Here is a 21,244-nt window from a genome sequence, read left to right as displayed (position 1 = left end):
AAGGAGTGTAGAGAACAGAAACAACCCTATGGTTTCAGTAGTTATCTTTCATGTAAAGAGTGTAGAGAACAGAAACAACCCTATGGTTTCAGTAGTTATCTTACATGTAAAGAGTGTAGAGAACAGAAACAACCCTATGGTTTCAGTAGTTATCTTACATGTAAAGAGTGTAAAGAACAGAAACAACCCTATGGTTTCAGTAGTTATCTTACATGTAAAGAGTGTAGAGAACAGAAACAACCCTATGGTTTCAGTAGTTATCTTACATGTAAAGAGTGTAGAGAACAGAAATAACCCTATGGTTTCAGTAGTTATCTTACATGTAAAGAGTGTAGAGAACAGAAACAGCCCTATGATTTCAGTAGTTATCTTACATGTAAAGAGTGCAGAGAACAGAATCAACCCTATGGTTTGAGTAGTTATCTTACATGTAAAGAGTGTAGAGAACAGAAACAACCCTATGGTTTCAGTAGTTATATGTAAGGAAAGTAGAAAATAGAAACAACCCTATGGTTTCAGTAGTTATCTTACATGTAAAGAGTGTAGAGAACAGAAACAGCCCTATGGTTTCAGTAGTTATCTTATATGTAACGAGTGTAGAGAACAGAAACAACCCTATGGTTTCAGTAGTTATCTTACATGTAAAGAGTGTAGAGAACAGAAACAACCCTATGATTTCAGTAGTTATCTTACATGTAAAGAGTGTAGAGAACAGAAACAGCCCTATGGTTTCAGTAGTTATCTTATATGTAAAGAGTGTAGAGAACAGAAACAACCCTATGGTTTCAGTAGTTATCTTACATGTAAAGAGTGTAGAGAACAGAAACAACCCTATGGTTTCAGTAGTTATCTTACATGTAAAGAGTGTAGAGAACAGAAACAGCCCTATGATTTCAGTAGTTATCTTACATGTAAAGAGTGTAGAGAACAGAAACAACCCTATGGTTTCAGTAGTTATCTTACATGTAAAGAGTGTAGAGAACAGAAACAGCCCTATGGTTTCAGTAGTTATCTTATATGTAACGAGTGTAGAGAACAGAAACAACCCTATGGTTTCAGTAGTTATCTTACATGTAAAGAGTGTAAAGAACAGAAACAACCCTATGGTTTCAGTAGTTATCTTACATGTAAAGAGTGTAGAGAACAGAAACAACCCTATGGTTTCAGTAGTTATCTTACATGTAAAGAGTGAAGAGAACAGAAATAACCCTGTGGTTTCAGTAGTTATCTTACATGTAAAGAGTGTAAAGAACAGAAACAACCCTATGGTTTCAGTAGTTATCTTACATGTAAAGAGTGAAGAGAACAGAAATAACCCTGTGGTTTCAGTAGTTATCTTACATGTAAAGAGTGTAAAGAACAGAAACAACCCTATGGTTTCAGTAGTTATCTTACATGTAAAGAGTGTAGAGAACAGAAACAACCCTATGGTTTCAGTAGTTATCTTACATGTAAAGAGTGAAGAGAACAGAAATAACCCTGTGGTTTCAGTAGTTATCTTACATGTAAAGAGTGTAGAGAACAGAAACAGCCCTATGATTTCAGTAGTTATCTTACATGTAAAGAGTGTAGAGAACAGAATCAACCCTATGGTTTGAGTAGTTATCTTACATGTAAAGAGTGTAGAGAACAGAAATAACCCTATGGTTTCAGTAGTTATATGTAAGGAAAGTAGAAAATAGAAACAACCCTATGGTTTCAGTAGTTATCTTACATGTAAAGAGTGTAGAGAACAGAAACAACCCTATGGTTTCAGTAGTTATCTTACATGTAAAGAGTGTAGAGAACAGAAACAGCCCTATGGTTTCAGTAGTTATCTTACATGTAAAGAGTGTAGAGAACAGAAACAGCCCTATGGTTTCAGTAGTTATCTTATATGTAAAGAGTGTAGAGAACAGAAACAACCCTATGGTTTCAGTAGTTATCTTACATGTAAAGAGTGTAGAGAACAGAAACAACCCTATGGTTTCAGTAGTTATCTTACATGTAAAGAGTGTAGAGAACAGAAACAGCCCTATGATTTCAGTAGTTATCTTACATGTAAAGAGTGTAGAGAACAGAAACAACCCTATGGTTTCAGTAGTTATCTTTCATGTAAAGAGTGTAGAGAACAGAAACAACCCTATGGTTTCAGTAGTTATCTTACATGTAAAGAGTGTAGAGAACAGAAACAACCCTATTGTTTTAATAGTTATCTTTTATGTATGGAGTGTAGAGAATAGAAATAACCACATGGGTTAAGTGTTCATGTCATATGTAGTGAGAGTAGCTTACTTTGTTAGGGTTTGCCAGCAACATGACTTGTGTTATAGCTGCTGGAGGAAGTATGGGGTTGTACGATGGTAGATCTGTAGCAGATGGTGGCTGTAGCTTGACTTTCATTACCTAGAACAAATGAAATCTTCACTTTCTGAACAGGAACTAGTCGTACTTCCATGAGTTAATTAAGAGGTGAAATTATTACAGAAGAAACTTTCACCAACAGTTTTGAATTATTTAATATGTTCAAATAATGATGCCCTTTTTCAGACAGTATCTCTAATTAACACAGAAATTTGTGCATTTGAAAGTAAAAATTATTATTCATTTTTACATAAAACATTAACTATTTATTAGAACACTTAGTGTTAACTAGAATAATATTAAATTGATGTTAAAGGAAAAATGTACTAAACATCTAAAGAAAACTACATTTCATTCATTGTTATAGTTCCTGAGAATACCATATATAGATGTGGAGATACTAATATAATAGATTTACTAAAAAACAAAATTTTTGTTTTTGTGTTGTGGACAGAAGTAATGAGTTGTATGATAATAAAGCATACATATTTGGGGGACTAACTTAAAAACATTAAGTATGCGAAAATAAACTACATAATCATAAGACAAAACAGTAACTGACAAATGTTCAACACTTGTTAAGTACAAGATGTATGGTGAGTGTTATGTGCACAGATGCAGCATATGGTGAGTGTTATGTAGACAGATGCAGCATGTGTTGAGTGTTATGTAGACAGATGCAGCATGTGTTGAGTGTTATGTAGACAGATGCAGCATGTGTTGAGTGTTATGTAGACAGATGCAGCATGTGTTGAGTGTTATGTAGACAGATGCAGCATGTGTTGAGTGTTATGCAGACAGACGCAGCATGTGTTGAGTGTTATGCAGACAGACGCAGCATGTGTTGAGTGTTATGCAGACAGACGCAGCATGTGTTGAGTGTTATGCAGACAGACGCAGCATGTGTTGAGTGTTATGCAGACAGACGCAGCATGTGCCGAGTGTTATGTAGACAGACGCAGCATGTGTTGAGTGTTATGTAGACAGATGCAGCATGTGTTGAGTGTTATGTAGACAGATGCAGCATGTGTTGAGTGTTATGTAGACAGATGCAGCATGTGTTGAGTGTTATGTAGACAGATGCAGCATGTGTTGAGTGTTATGTAGACAGATGCAGCATATGGTGAGTGTTATGTAGACAGATGCAGCATATGGTGAGTGTTAGGTACACAGATGTAGCATATGTGTGGAAAGTGTTATGTACATAAATGTTGCATATGGTTTTTATGTACACAGATGTAGTTCTTGGAATTTGCTGTATTCATTGTAGCTGTTGTATACATAAACAAAGCACAACATTACTTTTGGTTGTTCTTGAAGTTGCCCATCACTTATGTATCTAAAATTACAAACTTAGAAACCTCTGTGGCTAAAAGACAAATTATTACAATTTCTGATTATGTAAAAGTGTATGTCTTTTCTATGACTTAGGCTAACATAGACTTCATAACTTTACCTGTAAGTGTAAGATTTAATAGTTTAAGTAATAATGAGACTGAATAGATATGTTAACAAGTATGTTGATTAAATAAAAGGATTTGAAGTAAAAATTGTTTCACAAACTAAATTAAATATATTAGTAAAAATTATTGTTTCTATTCTCTGAAATCTTTATCATTTATCTATCTTGTTTGTAATATATGCAGACTGATGCTGCTTACAGACATTTTGAGCATACTAAAGGAACCAGGACTACCAGCCAGTAAACTTGATACAAGTTTGGGTTTAATTGTATCTAACTGGATTATGTTCTTTCTCAACACCACTAACTGAAATAACACTGTATCACAATTTGAGTTTTCTTGGATCCAACTAGGTAATGTTCTGTCTCAACACCACTAACTGAAATAACACTGTATCACAATTTGAGTTTTTTTGGATCAAACAAGATAATGTTCTGTCTCAACACCACTCACTAAAATGACACTATACCACAGTTTGTATCTCAGGATGGGTGGTATGGGTATTAACACCTTTACTAATAAAGCTGAGGACAGTGTTTCAACCTTCTTAGGTCATCCTTAGGTTAACAAAGAGAGTGTTTGCAACTTACCGTTGCTGGGCACGTTCTAGGGACGAGAGTGTAAACAGTTATGGGATTGTAGGGCGCGTTACAGTTAAAAGTTAGGTTATTAATTAGTATAGGTATAAAGCTATCTGGCTAGTTGTTCCTAATTTAGCAGTAATAGTCAATGCCATCCACCACTCCTTCTTAGGTAACTCTTTTGACTACGAATAGTGAGATTAAACTTCCAATACTGTTGTATGATCATGAATCTTGCCTACTTGGTATAAAATCTAGCCAAGAGACAATAATAGAGCACTGTATTAAGTATGATTACTTATAATATTAAGAAATGAAGCTACAAGTGCAATGTATCTCAGGACAGTTGGTATGGATATTAAAACTTTATTAAAATAGAGAACAATGTTTTGACCTTTTTAGGTCATCTTCACATTAACAAAGAGAGAGTTTGCAACTAATCATTGCCAGGCACATCTTAGAGGCTAGAGGTAAATGGGTATAGGATTGTAGGGGGTGTTGCAGTTAAATGTCAGGTTATTAATCAGTGTAAATATAAAGGTGTTCTTTTATATTGGTTTGAATTTGGTTTTAGTCATTATATAAGTAGGACTTCTTTGATTTTGACTTATATTTGTTTCCCTACTTAGTATCTGGATGTTTTCTATGGTTATTTTGTGTTTATTTAATTTGCAGTGTTCAAAAATGTGTGTAGGTGTTTTTTTGTTCTTTGAATTTGGTTTCCATTTTTCTGCTTGTTTCTCTAATATAGAAGTTGTGGCAGTTGTTGCACTGTATTTTATAAATTATGTTGGTGTTGTGTTTGTCACTGCAGTTTTTACATAGTATGGACTTTAGTGTTGTACCTGGTTTTTGACTAAATTTGGTGTTTACTGGAATGTTGTTTATAAGTTTTTTCGAAATGTTGGTTATTTTTTTGCTGATGTCAGGAACATATGATATGCAGCAGTATAAGGTTTTGTAGTTTGTTGCATATTGGGGTTTATTGTTGTTTGTTTGTTGTTCTAGGTGTGTACATATAATTTTTTCCACAGTTTTTTGAGGAAATTGGTTGATGTTGATGAAGTGTTGTTTTATTTGGTTGATTTCATCGTAATTTTATTGGGTGTGCATAGTTTTGTGGCTGTGTTGATTTGGTTTCTTAATATGTTGAATTTTTGTTTTGTTTTTATGTATTGAGTCTCAACGAACGTATAGTTCAGTAAGGGTGATTTTTCTGTGGATTATATCTTAAAATATAACAATTCAGTCAGTTAGCCCAGTATAGCAGTTGAGTCAGCCCAGCTGAAAAACATGGAACAAACCCCAGCTTTTCCATAATGTATATTAATGTTTAAAAGTGTAATGTTCTAAAAGGCTCAAAGTACCTAAAACCACTAAAATAATTAACCTCAATACTATGAATCACTTTATTTTGAATAAATCTTCACAAATGAAACAGAATTTAATAAATGTTTTTTTTACTTCATTGCAATTAGTCATGTTCTCTTATTTTTAGATACGTTAGTTTGAGTTGGTGATCTGTGTGGTAATGCTACTGATGACATATTCTTAGAATTTAACACTGTTTGTAATTAGGTAATTGTATCACAATAATAGCACAATCGAAACACACTGCTGAAAAGTGTTTGTAATCCAATCTACATGTTACTAAACAAGCAAATAATGACCGGTTACTATTATTTAATAAAATGGGTAACTATTATTGCTTAAAAAAGCCTGCTAAATAACAATAAACACGACTATTGTTGCACCTACTTTAGGTACTGCAGCTTGGAAACTGAAATTTTTCACAGGTCTAGGATTTCTACTCATTGTTGATACAACCATTACTATTACATCTTTTCTTGGAGAATCCTTCCCAAAATGTACAATGGTGGTAAGGCCATTCTTCTCATTTAGGGTTAGTGGTGGTGTCTCTCCTGAATTCATACCAAAATTAATTAAAACTTTACATTATATAACATATGGCATAGAAAGGTTCTGGTGGTGGTGTTTCTACTGAATACATAACAAAATTAATTGAAACTTTATATAACATAGGACATAGAAAGGTTCTGGTGGTGGTGTTTCTACTGAATACATAACAAAATTAATTGAAACTTTATATAACATAGGACATAGAAAGGTTTTAGTGGTGATGTTTCTACTGAATACATACCAAAATGAATTAAAACTTTATATTATATAACATAGGACATAGAAAGGTTTTGGTGGTGATGTTTCTACTGAATACATACCAAAATTAATTAAAACTTTATATTATATAACATAGGACAGAGAAAGGTTTTAGTGGTGATGTTTATATTGAATACATACCAAAATTAATTAAAACTTTATTATATAACATAGGACATAGAAAGGTTTTAGTAGTAATGTTTCTACTGAATACACACCAAAATTAATTAAAACATTATGTGAAAAACATAGGACATAGAAAGATTCTGATGATGATGTTTCTACTGAATACATACCAAAATTAATTAAAACTTCAAATCACATTACAAAGTGCATAAAAGTTTCAGTTCCATTTCAAAAGTGCATTAGCACTTGAAGACATTGAATTTACACTCTAAAAAATACAGATTATTTCACAAGATCTACATCCTTGAAAAACATAGTGAAAGAGACTTAACACCTGAATAATACAAAAGGATTTAATATTGATCCATTAATAGTGGATATTTGAATAAAAACAAGAAAACTAAAAACACCTTGTAAATTTAAAAGTGCTTACAAGTGCACTAAACTGGCTCATCACAGCTTCCATGTTGTTAAAATATGAAGAACAACATATTCATTATTATCACAGTTCCAAACTACTGGTAAGCCTTAAAACCTTATCTCATCATTAAAACAGGTAGCTCACTATATAATTTTTGCATCATGTAATGACAGAGCTACATCAAAAAATTAAGGGAAACAGCCATTCATCTTAATCAATAATTCATGTCAATATGGTCTAACTTATGCATTACAAGCAAATAGTATCTCAAAAACCATTTAATTATACATGCTGGGTAAAATGAGGGAAATGTCTCACCTTTGTAACTCCAGGTTTCGGTGGCTCTATGAGGGAAAAATGTAGCGATGTGGTAATTTTACCATGCAGTATATTCTTATACATTATTAAATTTGTTTGTGGAATGTAAAATATGAATATATGATTGTATTTCCAGAGAAAGGCTCTAAAAATATCTGGCAAATTTTCAAAAATATGTAGTTGTAAGACAAACGTCTAGCCAAACAGATCCTAAGTGACCAAGATATCCTGAGAAACAATGTCAAAATTGATGTCAGTGTAAATATAAAAATATAACAGAAATCAAAACACCAAGTTCACTGATCATCAGCTAAGCATAATGTCAGTTCTATAAAGGATCAAAACACCAAGTTCACTGATCATCAGCTAAGCATGGTGTCAGTTCTATAAAGGATCAAAACACCAAGTTCACTGATTATCAGCTAAGCATGGTGTCAGTTCTATAAAGGATCAAAACACCAAGTTCACTGATCATCAGCTAAGCATGGTGTCAATTCTATAAAGGATCAAAATACCAAGTTCACTGATCATCAGTTAAGCATGGTGTCAGTTCTATAAAGGATCAAAACACCAAGTTCACTGATCATCAGCTAAGCATGGTGTCTGTTCTATAAAGGTAAGAGAAGCTCTTTGGTGAGATGGTTTAGGGTTTATAATCGTGAGGAAAAGTAAAGTGAGAGGAAATTGTTGCTTAAATTATAAAATTTCATTCCATGATACAGTGTGTCTGTGTTCAGTAATTTACATTACTTTGTTACAGAATGGTTCAGACAGCATAAAGAACAGTTTAAGAAATTAACCTGGCCACCAGATTTAGTAGATACCAAATCTCTACAGTTACTTACCTAACTTGGCTACTAGTCACCAGATTTAGTAGATACCGAGTCTCTACAGTTAGTTACCTAACTTGGCTACTAGTTACCAGATTTAGTAGATAGAATCTCTACAGTTAGTTACCTAACTTGGCTACTAGTCACCAGATTTAGAAGATACCGAGTCTCTGCAGTTAGTTACCTAACTTGGCCACCAGTCACCAAATTTAGTACATACTGAGCCTCTACAGTTAGTTACCTAACTTGGCTACTAGTCACCAGATTTAGAAGATACCGAGTCTCTGCAGTTAGTTACCTAACTTGGCCACCAGTCACCAGATTTAGTACACACTGAGCCTCTACAGTTAGTTACCTAACTTGGCTACTAGTCACCAGATTTAGTAGATACCGAGTCTCTGCAGTTAGTTCTGAAAACCAAAGCAGACTTCAAGAGTTATAATCACAGAATGCTAAGACTATTATTGTTTGATGAGTTCCATGTCATGTTAATGCTATATTGTATACTAATAGTGTATTAATTCCATATAAAACGTACAGTCACTAATGCCTAAATTTCTGTTGTTTTTTTTGTTCAATATGGACATAAAAAAATATTCAACTAGAGAAAGTAACATCTTACTTTAGTTGTACATGTAAAAGATTCACCCTAACAGGTTATTAAGGAGAAATGATAGCTCTGAATTTAACTGTGACACTACTAAATAAACAGCTGTCTTTTCTGTTGAAAAACTGTATCATCACTGAGGTTTTCCTGCCCCTATGTTTGAGAGTGGTTTGATGTTAACAAGGTGCATGTCGTGAGCAGCCTGGCTCTCTCCTATTACGTAGATTTTCATTTTGATTTTATAAAGAAGTTTTCAGACAGATTTATATACAGCTTTCCATACTGCCATACTTTAGGACTTTGGTTCTGTTGTAGTTAGTTATTTTAACATTGTAGGATTTTGATTTCATATTTCAACACTCTTTTAACGTGCTTACAGTGTGGAGTTATGTGTATGTTCATGAGGGCGGGTGGAGAGCTCAATTTTTTGGTGAGAAAACATAACAGTTTATTTCTACATGCTCTCTCCTTAAAATTATACAAACCCATTACAAACACTTGCTATAGTTTCCATACACTGTGTTTGTCTCTGACTGAATTTTTACTTGTACAGGTTGCTGTTAAACAAACATTTTGTATACTAACTCTCTGTTGAATAACTCGGAGTTGAGAAAGACCTAAACCCAAGACAAGTGTCAACCCTTCTCTTTAGAGGATGTTATCTGATTGCCCTGTAACAATACCAAGCATTTTAGATTACCACAAAAGTTACAGGTGGTTCCATTATTCTGTCAAACATTACATAATTAACCTTAGCTGTTTGGAGCAGGAAGTGTTACAATACCTGGTTGTATACAATGTAAAGGGATTGTGATGCCTGCAAGAGACAAAACTTCTTGGATGGAAGTTCTAGATGGAGAATCTGAGATGTCCTGACTATTGTGGGCATGATGCAGCACAGATGGTGGTCCTGGTGTTGGAACTGGAGGATGACTGTGTAACTGGTTCAGTGGAATTTTCTGAGGAACACTAAATATATTATTTAAAAAAAAAAGTCTGGTTAGCAGCACAGAGCTCTTTTAAGTCTCGATGGTAAATCTGCTAACATTTGTAGAGAAACAAAAACACTACTGGTTTATTCCTTACAATAAATTCAAATAAACCTGAAAATAAAATTCTATAACTGTGGGCATTGTTTACACAAAGATGCATTAAGACATTTAACTTGTTTCTCATTTTCTTCTCTAAACCAATCATGTGAAGCTCTGACATTAACAACACACACACACACACACACAGACATAAACATTGAACAGGGTGTCCATAAATTATGTTAAATTTGTTTAAACGTGTCAACATGTTTTTGACTATCCTATACCTACAAGTAATGAAACTGAAATGCAAGTTTGTTCAAAGGTAAAATGGAGTACACTTTACTTTCAATAACCTACAGCAGTTCTGATAATACGATGAAACTGTTCTTAACATTATCACAGTAATAGCAATGAATGTGATAAAAGTGAAGTGAAAAAAGATAATAACTGGTTGCTAGCAACACCTAAAAATATCAACTCTCTTGATCTTAAGGAGTACCCCAAAATCATCAACTGGTTATATACACATGGTCTAATTCATACAGTTAATAAGGAAGGGAACAAAACCAATATATTAAGGTTATTATATATTTTAAAAACAAAAAAAAAGTTATAAATGGTGAGTTTTTATTTAATAACAAACATTGAATCTACACACAAAGGTAATCTCAATGAGCTAATAATAATAACAAAATAAAAAATAACATTTACACACACTCCTCACGCCATGTTCAACAGAAACCTGTAGACAGTTAAATATTAGTCTGTGAATAAAATTACTTTTTAAATTGGCTAGTCAACAAATTTAACAGCATTTAAAAGTTTATGGTGTGGAGACCCTGCAAATAATTAAGTTTCTATAAATGATACATAAGATGAAGCACAATATTAATGGTGCTCACGTGTGCTTGTAATGAGCTATAGTTTCAAGTGATAAAAAAGTTGTGACTATGATTTAACTATTTGGAAAAAGTAAAGGTGGTTCAGTGTAGTTATTTATTTTTAATAAAAATTTCATAACAAATAAATTATTTACTGACTGGATGGGAAGGAGGGAAAAAGTAGAAGTTGAGAAATGAAGAGAAATTTGTGTGAAAGACAACAAACCTACTTCGTTCCCTAGCAAGAAAAATAAATGGAATTAGAAGTTCGATAGCTAACAGTAAAGCCATGGCAATAAATGTAAATGCCAATAATGGATGTTTTGGAATTATAATAATAAATGAAAGAAAAATATAAAAATACAATGTATAGTGTTAGGAAATTATAATATTCAATTTCAAAAAGTTAGAGAGAGAGAGAGCTATTTGGGTAAAGCAACAGGAAAAAAGATTTAGTTTCTGTTGAAGCTTTGATTTTTGTTTAACATGTAACTTCCAAGGCATCTATTTATTAATGGTTAAAAAGTCTTGCTTATGTAGATAGTTTTTAAAGTTACCATGCTTATTTATGTAGAACACAAATAAGAAGGTAAAATGTACTTAGTTCTATTAACAGCTACTAATATAAAGTGACAAGATGAAGACACTACAAAGATTAATCTGGGGATAGAAAGATCTGGGTTGAGTTTTAACGAACTTTGTTTTCCAAGGTGAGAAATAACAAGAGTTAGGGGAATTTGGAACAAGATAAAATACAGATCTTGTTTTCCAAGGTGAAAAATAACAAGAATTAGTGAGAATTTGGAACATGATCAAGTACAGATCTTGTTTTTTAAGGTAAGGAATAACAAGAATTAGGGAGAATTTGGAACATGATGAAGTACAGATCTTGTTTTCAAGGTAAGGAATAACAAGAATTAGGGAGAATTTGGAACATGATAAAGTACAAATCTTGTTTTCAAGGTAAGGAATAAGGAATTGAATGAGTGATATAAAGATTTCCTGGAAAACCGAATGACCTTCATGACATCACTAAACTTGTTCAATTACACCATCACTCCCAGTTTGCCCCTGAAGAAGACAGGCTAACCTCTCAAAAGCACTCAGGTTATAGGGTTTTTATATAATTGAATATTAATAGGTGGAGTTCTTTTTTCTATAAGAAGGTCACGAGTCAGGTTTTCCAGTAGTGATGAAGGATAACCACTTTTACTTAAGGTGTTCTGACTGAAGATTATTTCACTATAAATGCAATACAAACATATTAAGAAAGCCCTGTGAAGAAGAGTTAAGGTTAAGTTAAGTTTAAATAGACAAGACTGTGTGTACAAACCAGAACAAGTTGTCTTTCTGTAAATACTCCACCTGTTTTGTACCTTAAAATGGAAGAAGGCTAATTTTAATTTCACAGGTGAATTTCATATTAGGGTGTTGAAAGTTTAGTTGGTTAAGGAATTCATGGTTATGGAAGAGTTATGTAGAGCACATGTTTAACATCTGAATGATACTTGTTCAGTCACATGTTCATGTTCACAAAACAAAGAAATCAGTGAGGATTCTAGTGGTGAGCCCATCACAACTCCATCTATCTGGTTCTACAACTGATCATTAGAGACATGAATGGTTTTATTTTAAAGTTATGTTCAGAAGCTTTCAAGTTGCTCTTTGTTTAATCCAGCCTTCAAGGCTATTGTTACTGGAAAATAGTTTGTACAGATTTGTATCACTTCTTCTAAAAGAATGTTAGCTTAAAGTTATGATGTCTACCAAGTTCATCAATCACACCTCTTACAAAAAAACACTCATAATACATTTCATAACGAATGGTAAGAACCTGGGTAAATAAACAGTTTAGCTTAATTTGATCTATGTTACACAAGTGAATGACAGTTAGGAATAGCTGAAAGTTTATTGATAATTTTACTTTCAATTGCAGTTCCAAAATAAACCGTTAATTTTCAAGCCAAACAGAAAAGCAATAAGTAAAAAACAACTAATGTTCTTTACTGATTTGTACTGTATGGATATTATTCCATGGATGACTCAATAGGGACATCTTTTCATGCAGTTTAAACCCACAGCATATAATAATATATTAACACGTGAAAATGTCATGTGATTTCACACAGTATATGGTAATTAAGAAAAGCTATTTCATTCTAATTACTAGTGGAGAAAATAAAACAAATTACCTTGAAAATTCTGATTTGGATGGTGAGTTTGTTGGTAGACTCTTCTTGAGAAGGGACTGACCTAACATATCCAATTCTTCCAATCCCTTTAATGTGGTGGCTTTTTTAGTGTCCTCTTCCTGTTTTTGAGAATATGATGAAACAGGGGGTTTAACTGAAGAAAAAATGTTATAACTTTATGAAAAAAATAAATTTTCATTTTCAAGTATTAGTACACAATAATTATTTAATGAATGTGCTATTACAAGTTTGATAGTATAACACATCTCTTAAATAATACAATAAACATAACACAAGCAAAAAACTGACATAAGTTGACAGATTTGTTTAACCACATGACTGAATGTTATTTTTATGTTTTATAGCATTTAAAATACAAATAGTGTTTGCTTTAAAGATTACATAAGTTCTGGAAACAAACTATAGTCAAGAAATGCTAAACAAGTATTAAACATTGCTATTTTGGATATTCAAAAGAAAATGACAAATCCTTGAATGTTAATATAAATACACAGATCCTTGAATGTTAACATAAAGACACAGATACGTGAATGTTAAGATAAATATATAGATCCTTGAATGTTAATAATAAAACACAGATACTTCAATGTTCATATAAAAACACAGATCCTTGAATGTTAATATAAAGACACAGATACTTCAATGTTCATATAAATACACAGATCCTTGAAGACTAGGGAATGTTAATATAAAGACACAGACCCCTGAAACCCAGGAAATGCTAATATAAAGACAGATTCTTGAAGGCCAGGAAATGCTAATATAGACATAGATCCTTGAAACCCAGGGAATGTTAATATAAAGACACAGACCCTTGAAACCCAAGGAATGTTCATATGAAGACACAGACCCTTGAAACACAGGGAATGTTAATATAAAAACACAGACCCTTGAAACCCAGGGAATGTTAATATGAAGACACAGACCCTTGAAACCCAGGGAATGTTAATATGAAGACACAGACCCTTGAAACCCAGGGAATATTAATATGAAGACACAGACCCTTGAAACCCAGGTAATGTTAATATGAAGACACAGACTCTTGAAACCCAGGGAATGTTAATACAAAGCAAGAATAACATCAGAAGATCGATGTAAGTTACTAAAACCAACTTCTGCTTCTAAAAATAGGAAAGTTATCAAATGACACTGAACCATGACATCTTGAATTCAAAACACAAGAAAGTCATCAGTTGACATTACAATACACTAATATTTTAAACAGGAAAAGTCAATCAGTTGACATTACAATACATTAATATTTTAAACAGAAGAAAGTCAACCAGTTGACATTACAATACATTAATATTTTAAACAGAAGAAAGTCAACCAGTTGACATTACAATACACTAATATTTTAAACAGAGAACAGTCATCAGTTGACATTACAATACACTAATATTTTAAACAGAGAACAGTCATCAGTTGACATACTTGCATTGAGAGGTTGAAGAAGATTTGTTCCACTGGTTACATTTTCTTCCACATCAAATATTGATAGAACAGTTGCTGCAGAGTTTGATGTAGCAATCATTTGGTTTGATGATCCAGAGTTGAAAGGCAACAAGTTGTTATCAGTCGCATTCTTAACTGTAATAGAACTGCTATTCTCAATACCAGGAAAATTTCCCCCTACTTCTGAAGTTTGCATTTCTGGTTTACTATTTCCACCTACACAAAATAACTGATCAAGGTCATCTAGATGGCTGGAGATTTTTACACCATTCAGAGATGATGCTGACTGATTTGTTGATTTATCCTGCTGTCCATCATTCAAACCTGAATGAAAACAGCTAAACATTAATTAAATGCTTCTTTTGTGTGTGTATGTGAAAACAAATAATAGTTATAACATTTATTCCAATCTTTCATGGAATATTGCACAAGGGATATCTTAAGTATATTTGAACTGAAAAACTAGACAGATGTCAGCTAGACAACAGCACTCATCTATCAGTTCTTGTCTGACCAAACATGGAGGTTTGATATCTACAGATCCACAGTTCTGAGCATAATTTTCATGTTAACATATGAAATGACAATAAACCTTCAGATTCAGTGGGGGCACATTAACATAGTTGAAAAAAAAACTTACCTATAAGTATGTGAACACACATTATCTCTAAATTTATGGGGTGTATATCCAAGTAGCTTCTCATGTAAAAAAACAGTACATTAAAAATAAACTTTCTTCCAACTTATAGATTTCAAATTTCATTTGCATAGTTTTCCAGAATCTCTAGAGTTTTTTTAAATCATCAGGTATATTTTTTACTTCTTCTATGACATTACTAACTGTGTCTATTATTTTCAACTTGTACTATATAGTCTATATTACATTACAATAAAACATTTACAATTAAAACAGAAAACTTACACACCTTCTAATAATGAAATTATCTTAAAACATCATTTTGTGCGTGCTTTACATTTTCATGAAATATTCATTTTAATAATTTATTATCCTTTCCTGTCCTTTAAAACTGTTATTTTTACATATATCAATGGGTGACCCTGACCAATATTACTACATGGTAGGCTGAGAAACTTTAGCCCTCAGAAGGTGGTGGTGGCATTTGAAAATTATACTATCTCTTGTAAACCTAGCAGGCATTGACTTATATAAAAACATTTATCAACCTTTCAGTTTTGCATCTTAAAATGTAAATGACACATAATTAAGTAAAATATAAAAGTAAAACCTAAAATGAATGCAACTATCAATCAAACTGACATATTTCTCTATGAGAAATAACAATATCTGGGACAAAGCAGCAACACAGCAAACAGCAGTATTTGTAAAATAATAGTTAAAAGAATCTACTTTGGAAAAACTATCTTTCCATTGGTTATTAACATCTAGCTCAACTCAGTATTAAAAGATTAGAAAAACTTATTTCTACATTCTTTGAACACAATTTACAAAACTTGAAGGAATTAATGTGATTTATATTAGTACAGGTGGAACCCCTCTAAGCAGCCACCCCTCAGATTCGGTCACCCCTTGAAAGCAGTCATTCAATCACAGTCCCTTTTTTTGTTTACATAATCACTAATTATGTACAGTGGAGACCCCTCTAATCAAGCTAGTTTGTCTCAGTCCCAAAGGTGGCTGCTTTAGAGGGGTTCCACTGTACTTCAAGAACTTTACTGTCATCATGTATTATTTATTAATACTTTACAGTCATCATGTGTTGTTTATTAGTACTTCAGTAACAACAGTGTCATCATGTGTTTATTAGTACTTCAGTAACATCACTGTCATCGTGTGTTGTTTATTAGCACTTCAGTAACATCACTGTCATCGTGTGTTGTTTATTAGCACTTAAGTAACTTCACTGTCATCATGTGTTGTTTATTAGCACTTCAGTAACTTCACTGTCATCATGTGTTGTTTATTAGCACTTCAGTAACTTCACTGTCATCATGTGTTGTTTATTAGCACTTCAGTAACTTCACTGTCATCATGTGTTGTTTATTAGCACTTCAGTAACTTCACTGTCATGTGTTGTTTATTAGCACTTCAGTAACTTCACTGTCATCATGTGTTGTTTATTAGCACTTCAGTAACTTCACTGTCATCATGTGATGTTGATCATATATCATATGAAAAGTTATTTCATCAACAATTGAAGTAATAAAGATCTAAGGTAAAATAAACAAGATACAATTAATGAAACCAACTCGTGTTTCTTACCTAATGCTAATAACTGGTCATCTAAAAGTCTGCTGTCCACATCATGGGACTTGCGTGTTTCAGTCAGTGATACTAGATCTAGAAGTGTAGTTTCACCTGAAGATAATTAAAAAATACACCAAATTTCACTAATTATATATATATATATATATATAATGACATGAATATTTTAAGACAGCATAAAAACTTTTAATATTAAAAAGTTTAACCTCTAAATCTAGTAATTACTGAGAATCAGGTATGACCCTCTCAGAACTGAGCCACACCTGTACACCACTTTAAAGTTTTGAATGGGTATTATCTTTCTACAATAGTATTTCTTCAGTATGTTGCAGAGTTCAGTAATTACATAGACACATTCTTGAACAAAAACAACAGAATGAACAAGGTATGTTTTCATCTTGGTTTCTAAAATTGTACTTTGAATTTTCTACATCAGAGATACAAGTGTTTTAGTGCTAGCACTATGGGGTACTAAAGTAGACACACTGTACACCTCCAAATGTAACTCTGACCCACCTAAGCTCATTCTTCCAAACAGTTTCAAAAAACTGTATCATTATATATTGGATCCACAAAATGTTAAATAGCACCCCACCCACCCCAAGAGAGAAGCTGTAACTAGGAGTAGAGAGATCTGCAATATATTTATACATATATATATATATGTGTTTATTCTATGAATACAGTAAACATATTCACCAAACAAAACATGTTTGTTAAATGATAAAATTCAAACAATTTTAGAAAAAGCTATTTTTCAAACCTTCACAAAAAAAGAACAGAGAGAGAATGAAAGAAATCAAAGTTTTAACCAATTTCACATCAAGAAACCCAACATGCTACCAGTGTTTCTCTCTACATGTAATTGTTTCTGTGCTTCCACTTGTGAGTTTGTCGATTGTCACAAATCAAGTACCACACGTAGACAATCTGTCCTTCTCTCATGCATGAAAAGTATCTGTTGAAAGGAACTAAAGCTTCACTTAGTAGCTGTCACAACCTTTGTGTTTTGTTTAGTGTTATCATGTTGGGAGAAAGAAATATATCACATAAATGGTTTTATACATAAAGGTACTGTCAACAGCAAGAAACATATACATAAACCTAAGAACTATTTATTACAAAAACATTTTATATTATTCTTTTCAGGTCATAAAATAATTCAAAAAGGCTAGTGAGTGATTGAGAAACAAATTTATTTATGATGATGAGAAACCCACTTGATGTAAAAATGTATTCTCAAGATGGCTGATATGGGTATTAAGTCATCTTCAGGCTGACAAAGTTGTTCTGCACTTTATTTTAATTAAAGTTTTAATACCCATATCAGCCATATTGAGGATGTAGAAATTTATTTAGTTTTACATATCAAAACAGTTGAAGAGTGAAAGCTATTACACTGAACTCCACTGCTGCCTTGTGCTAAAGAAAGAATGTTAACCCATGTATGGATCATGAAAAATTAAACAAGCAAATAATTATTCATATATAAATATATAGGTCAGGTGTCACACAACACATATCACAAGTTGTCAGCTATCATGTCGTCAACATGTGTTGTCAGTCACAATACACATATCATGTGTTGTCAGCCGTCACAATACACATATCATGTGTTGTCAGCCGTCACAATACACATATCGTGTTGTTAGCTGTCACAATACACATATCATGTGTAGTCAGCCGTCATAATACACATATCATGTTGTCAGTTAGCTGTCACACTACACATCACAAGCTGTCAGCTAGCTGTCACACTACACATATCTGTTGTTGTTAGTTAGGTGTCACACTACATGCATCACGTGGTGTCAGTTAGCTGCTGCACATCAAACATAAATGGAACTTTTCTCTACAAGATCTTTATACAATGAACTCAGCATCAAAGAAAGCTACCTTACAGCTAAAGATCTTCTGGTTCTTAATGAACTACAAATATCCTTAGGCCTAAAATTATTCTAAATAACTTCAATTAGCATTCAGCCATTTGTTAAGAATAATTATAAGTTGGTAGAAGTAGTTCAACTTATAATCTGCACTATTTCTGTGACATGTTCTAGAAACATTATAAATAGATTAATTACTAAAGTTACTGTAACATTAGTTATCATTATAATATATTTTACAGATTTTTCTTAAGAATGCTTCAAGCCTCAGTAAATAAAAATATTTCAACCATGTTCATAATGAGACTTTGTTTTCTCTATTATGAATATGTTTACAAGTTACTAACATACAACATACACTGCACAAACACAAAAAATTATTCAAATATTACTGTTCTACTTGAGTTCAAGGGCACAATAAATCTATATGTTTTAAGACAATGTTTCAAAAATAAACAAAAGCAACAACAAGCTTGCATTTGGGAAATCACCACTTAGTTGTTCATCTTCAGAAGTCTCACACACCAAATATATTTGAAAATCCCCTGTTGTACTACAGCAAACTAAACTTCGAATTTATTGTTCAAAGAAAACTCTCCAGAATAAGAAAAAACAAACAAATCTGTTTTGAGAAATTCAATTATTCCAGCATGCTAAGGGTTTTTTGTTTGTTTTTATAACTGAGTTTTCATGAGTAAATTTATCAAGTTAGGTCTAGTTTAGAAATCAAAAGTTAATATAATAAGACCAGTACAAGAAAACAGTTTTCTTCTTTAATTATGAAAAGTTGATGTGACCAAGAACATCTTCAAATATTCACCAAGTTTTAACTCAGGAGAGAGCTTCAAAACCAATGTTCAGTGAGCAAAAAAACAAGTAATAAAACCTAAATTATTTTGCAGTAATAACAGCAACAAAATAATACAAAAACAGAGCCAGAGAACTAAAGTTTGTCATTTAATCTTCAAGAAATATTGTTTACTTTTGGGGGTTCTGTTTCCTATAAATTCCACAGGTCCAACATCTTGTCCAAGAACCAGTTTCTTGTAGATGTTTATTACTGTTGTGAGGTTGTCGTTAGCCTTCAGGATACTCTCTACAGCAAATAAACCATAACCAGATGAATTAGATGGTTATAAAACTGAAGGTAGGCTTAACAACTGTAACCAGGTGAATTAGATGGTGATAAAATACTTCCAAACAAAACTGTTACTTACCTTTCTAAACCTGGCCATAATTCATAACAACTGTGTACACTAAGTTATATAACAGCTCTATCTGTAAAACACTTCAAGTGCCACCTTAATTTTCAAGTGATAAACTAGAAGGAGCAAAGATACATAGTCAACACCACTGACACTTAAAATAAAATCATCAGAGACTAGAGGGAGCATGAGTAGACAGCAAACACCACCCACTCTTATAACAAAACCATCAGACTAGAGTGAGCATGAGTAGACAGCAAACACCACCCACTCTTATAACAAAATCATCAGACTAGACAGAGCATGAGTAGACAGCAAACACACCTACTCTTACAACAAAACCATCAGACTACAGGGAGCATGAGTAGACAGCAAACACACCCACTCTTATAACAAAACCATCAGACTAGAGGGAGCATGAGTAGACAGCAAACACCACCCACTCTTATAACAAAACCATCAGACTAGAGGGAGCATGAGTAGACAGCAAACACCACCCACTCTTATAACAAAACCATCAGACTAGAGGGAGCATGAGTAGACAGCAAACACCACCCACTCTTATAACAAAACCATCAGACAAGAGGGAGCATGAGTAGACAGCAAACACCATCCATTCTTATAACAAAACCATCAGACTAAAGGGAGCATGAGTAAACAGCAAACACCACCCACTCTTATAACAAAATCATCAGACTAGAGGGAGCATGAGTAGACAGCAAACACCATCCACTCTTATAATAAACCCACAACAAACCAGAAGGAGAAAAGATAGCTAGTCAATATTATATACCACAGTTACTTAGTCCAGCAAGTTAACCATAGGGCCAAACTAAATACCACATTTACACAGTTCAGCAAGCTAACGACAGGGGCAGACTAATTACCACATTTACCCAGTTCAGCAAGCTAACCACAGGGACAAACAAAATGCCACATATACACAGTCCAGCAAGCTAACCACAGGAACAAACAAAATACCACATTTATCCAGTCCAGCAATTTACCCACAGGGACAAACAAAATACCACATTTACCCAGTCCAGCAAGTTACCCACAGGGACAAACAAAATACCACATTAAACAGTCCAGCATTCTAATCATAGGGCAAATCTAAATACCACATATACACAATCCAGCAAGATAATCACAGGGCAAGACTAAATACCACACATACACAGTCCAACAAGCTAACTACAAGGCAAAACTAAATACCACATATACACAGTCCAACAAGCTAACTACAAGGCAAAACTAAATACCATATATACACAGTCCAGCATGCTTAGCCACTAAATCACACTTTGTAATAATATAAATTTACTCTTGATTTTACAGAACTGTTTGGTATCTTATTCATTTTACCATACTCTGAAGATATAATGGTGCTTTTGAAATAAAAATTGTCAGTGTCACTTTGTCTTGTTTTTTACACAGGTTAATTTATAAATATGATAC

At 32.9% G+C, this 21,244-nt stretch overlaps 2 protein-coding genes across 6 annotated transcripts in view; both read right to left on the bottom strand.

The window, feature by feature from the left end:
- LOC143255102 (membrane protein BRI3-like) overlaps window positions 1-19,440 on the bottom strand; it is a 48,676-nt gene extending 29,236 nt beyond the window's left edge. The window contains exon 1 of the mRNA XM_076510251.1: window positions 19,429-19,440. The gene's annotated coding sequence lies outside the window, so the exon portion shown is untranslated. The remainder of the gene's footprint in view (window positions 1-19,428) is intronic.
- LOC143255099 (ADP-ribosylation factor-binding protein GGA1-like) overlaps window positions 1-21,244 on the bottom strand; it is a 47,300-nt gene that overhangs the window by 5,688 nt on the left and 20,368 nt on the right. For 4 of the 5 annotated variants that reach the window (XM_076510240.1, XM_076510242.1, XM_076510244.1 and 1 more), the window contains 7 exons: window positions 19,564-19,677; window positions 16,693-16,788; window positions 14,430-14,774; window positions 12,975-13,128; window positions 9,652-9,836; window positions 6,146-6,309; window positions 2,275-2,385 (listed from right to left, as the gene is read on the bottom strand). In XM_076510240.1, coding sequence (XP_076366355.1) covers window positions 2,275-2,385; window positions 6,146-6,309; window positions 9,652-9,836; window positions 12,975-13,128; window positions 14,430-14,774; window positions 16,693-16,788; window positions 19,564-19,677 — 1,169 coding nt within the window. The remainder of the gene's footprint in view (window positions 1-2,274; window positions 2,386-6,145; window positions 6,310-9,651; window positions 9,837-12,974; window positions 13,129-14,429; window positions 14,775-16,692; window positions 16,789-19,563; window positions 19,678-21,244) is intronic. The other variant, XM_076510243.1, reaches the window with a different exon arrangement.

The sequence above is a fragment of the Tachypleus tridentatus genome, chromosome 7, assembly GCF_004210375.1.
Source record: "Tachypleus tridentatus isolate NWPU-2018 chromosome 7, ASM421037v1, whole genome shotgun sequence".
Taxonomy (NCBI): Eukaryota; Metazoa; Arthropoda; class Merostomata; order Xiphosura; family Limulidae; genus Tachypleus; species Tachypleus tridentatus.
This window is presented reverse-complemented; position numbering and strand designations above follow the sequence as displayed.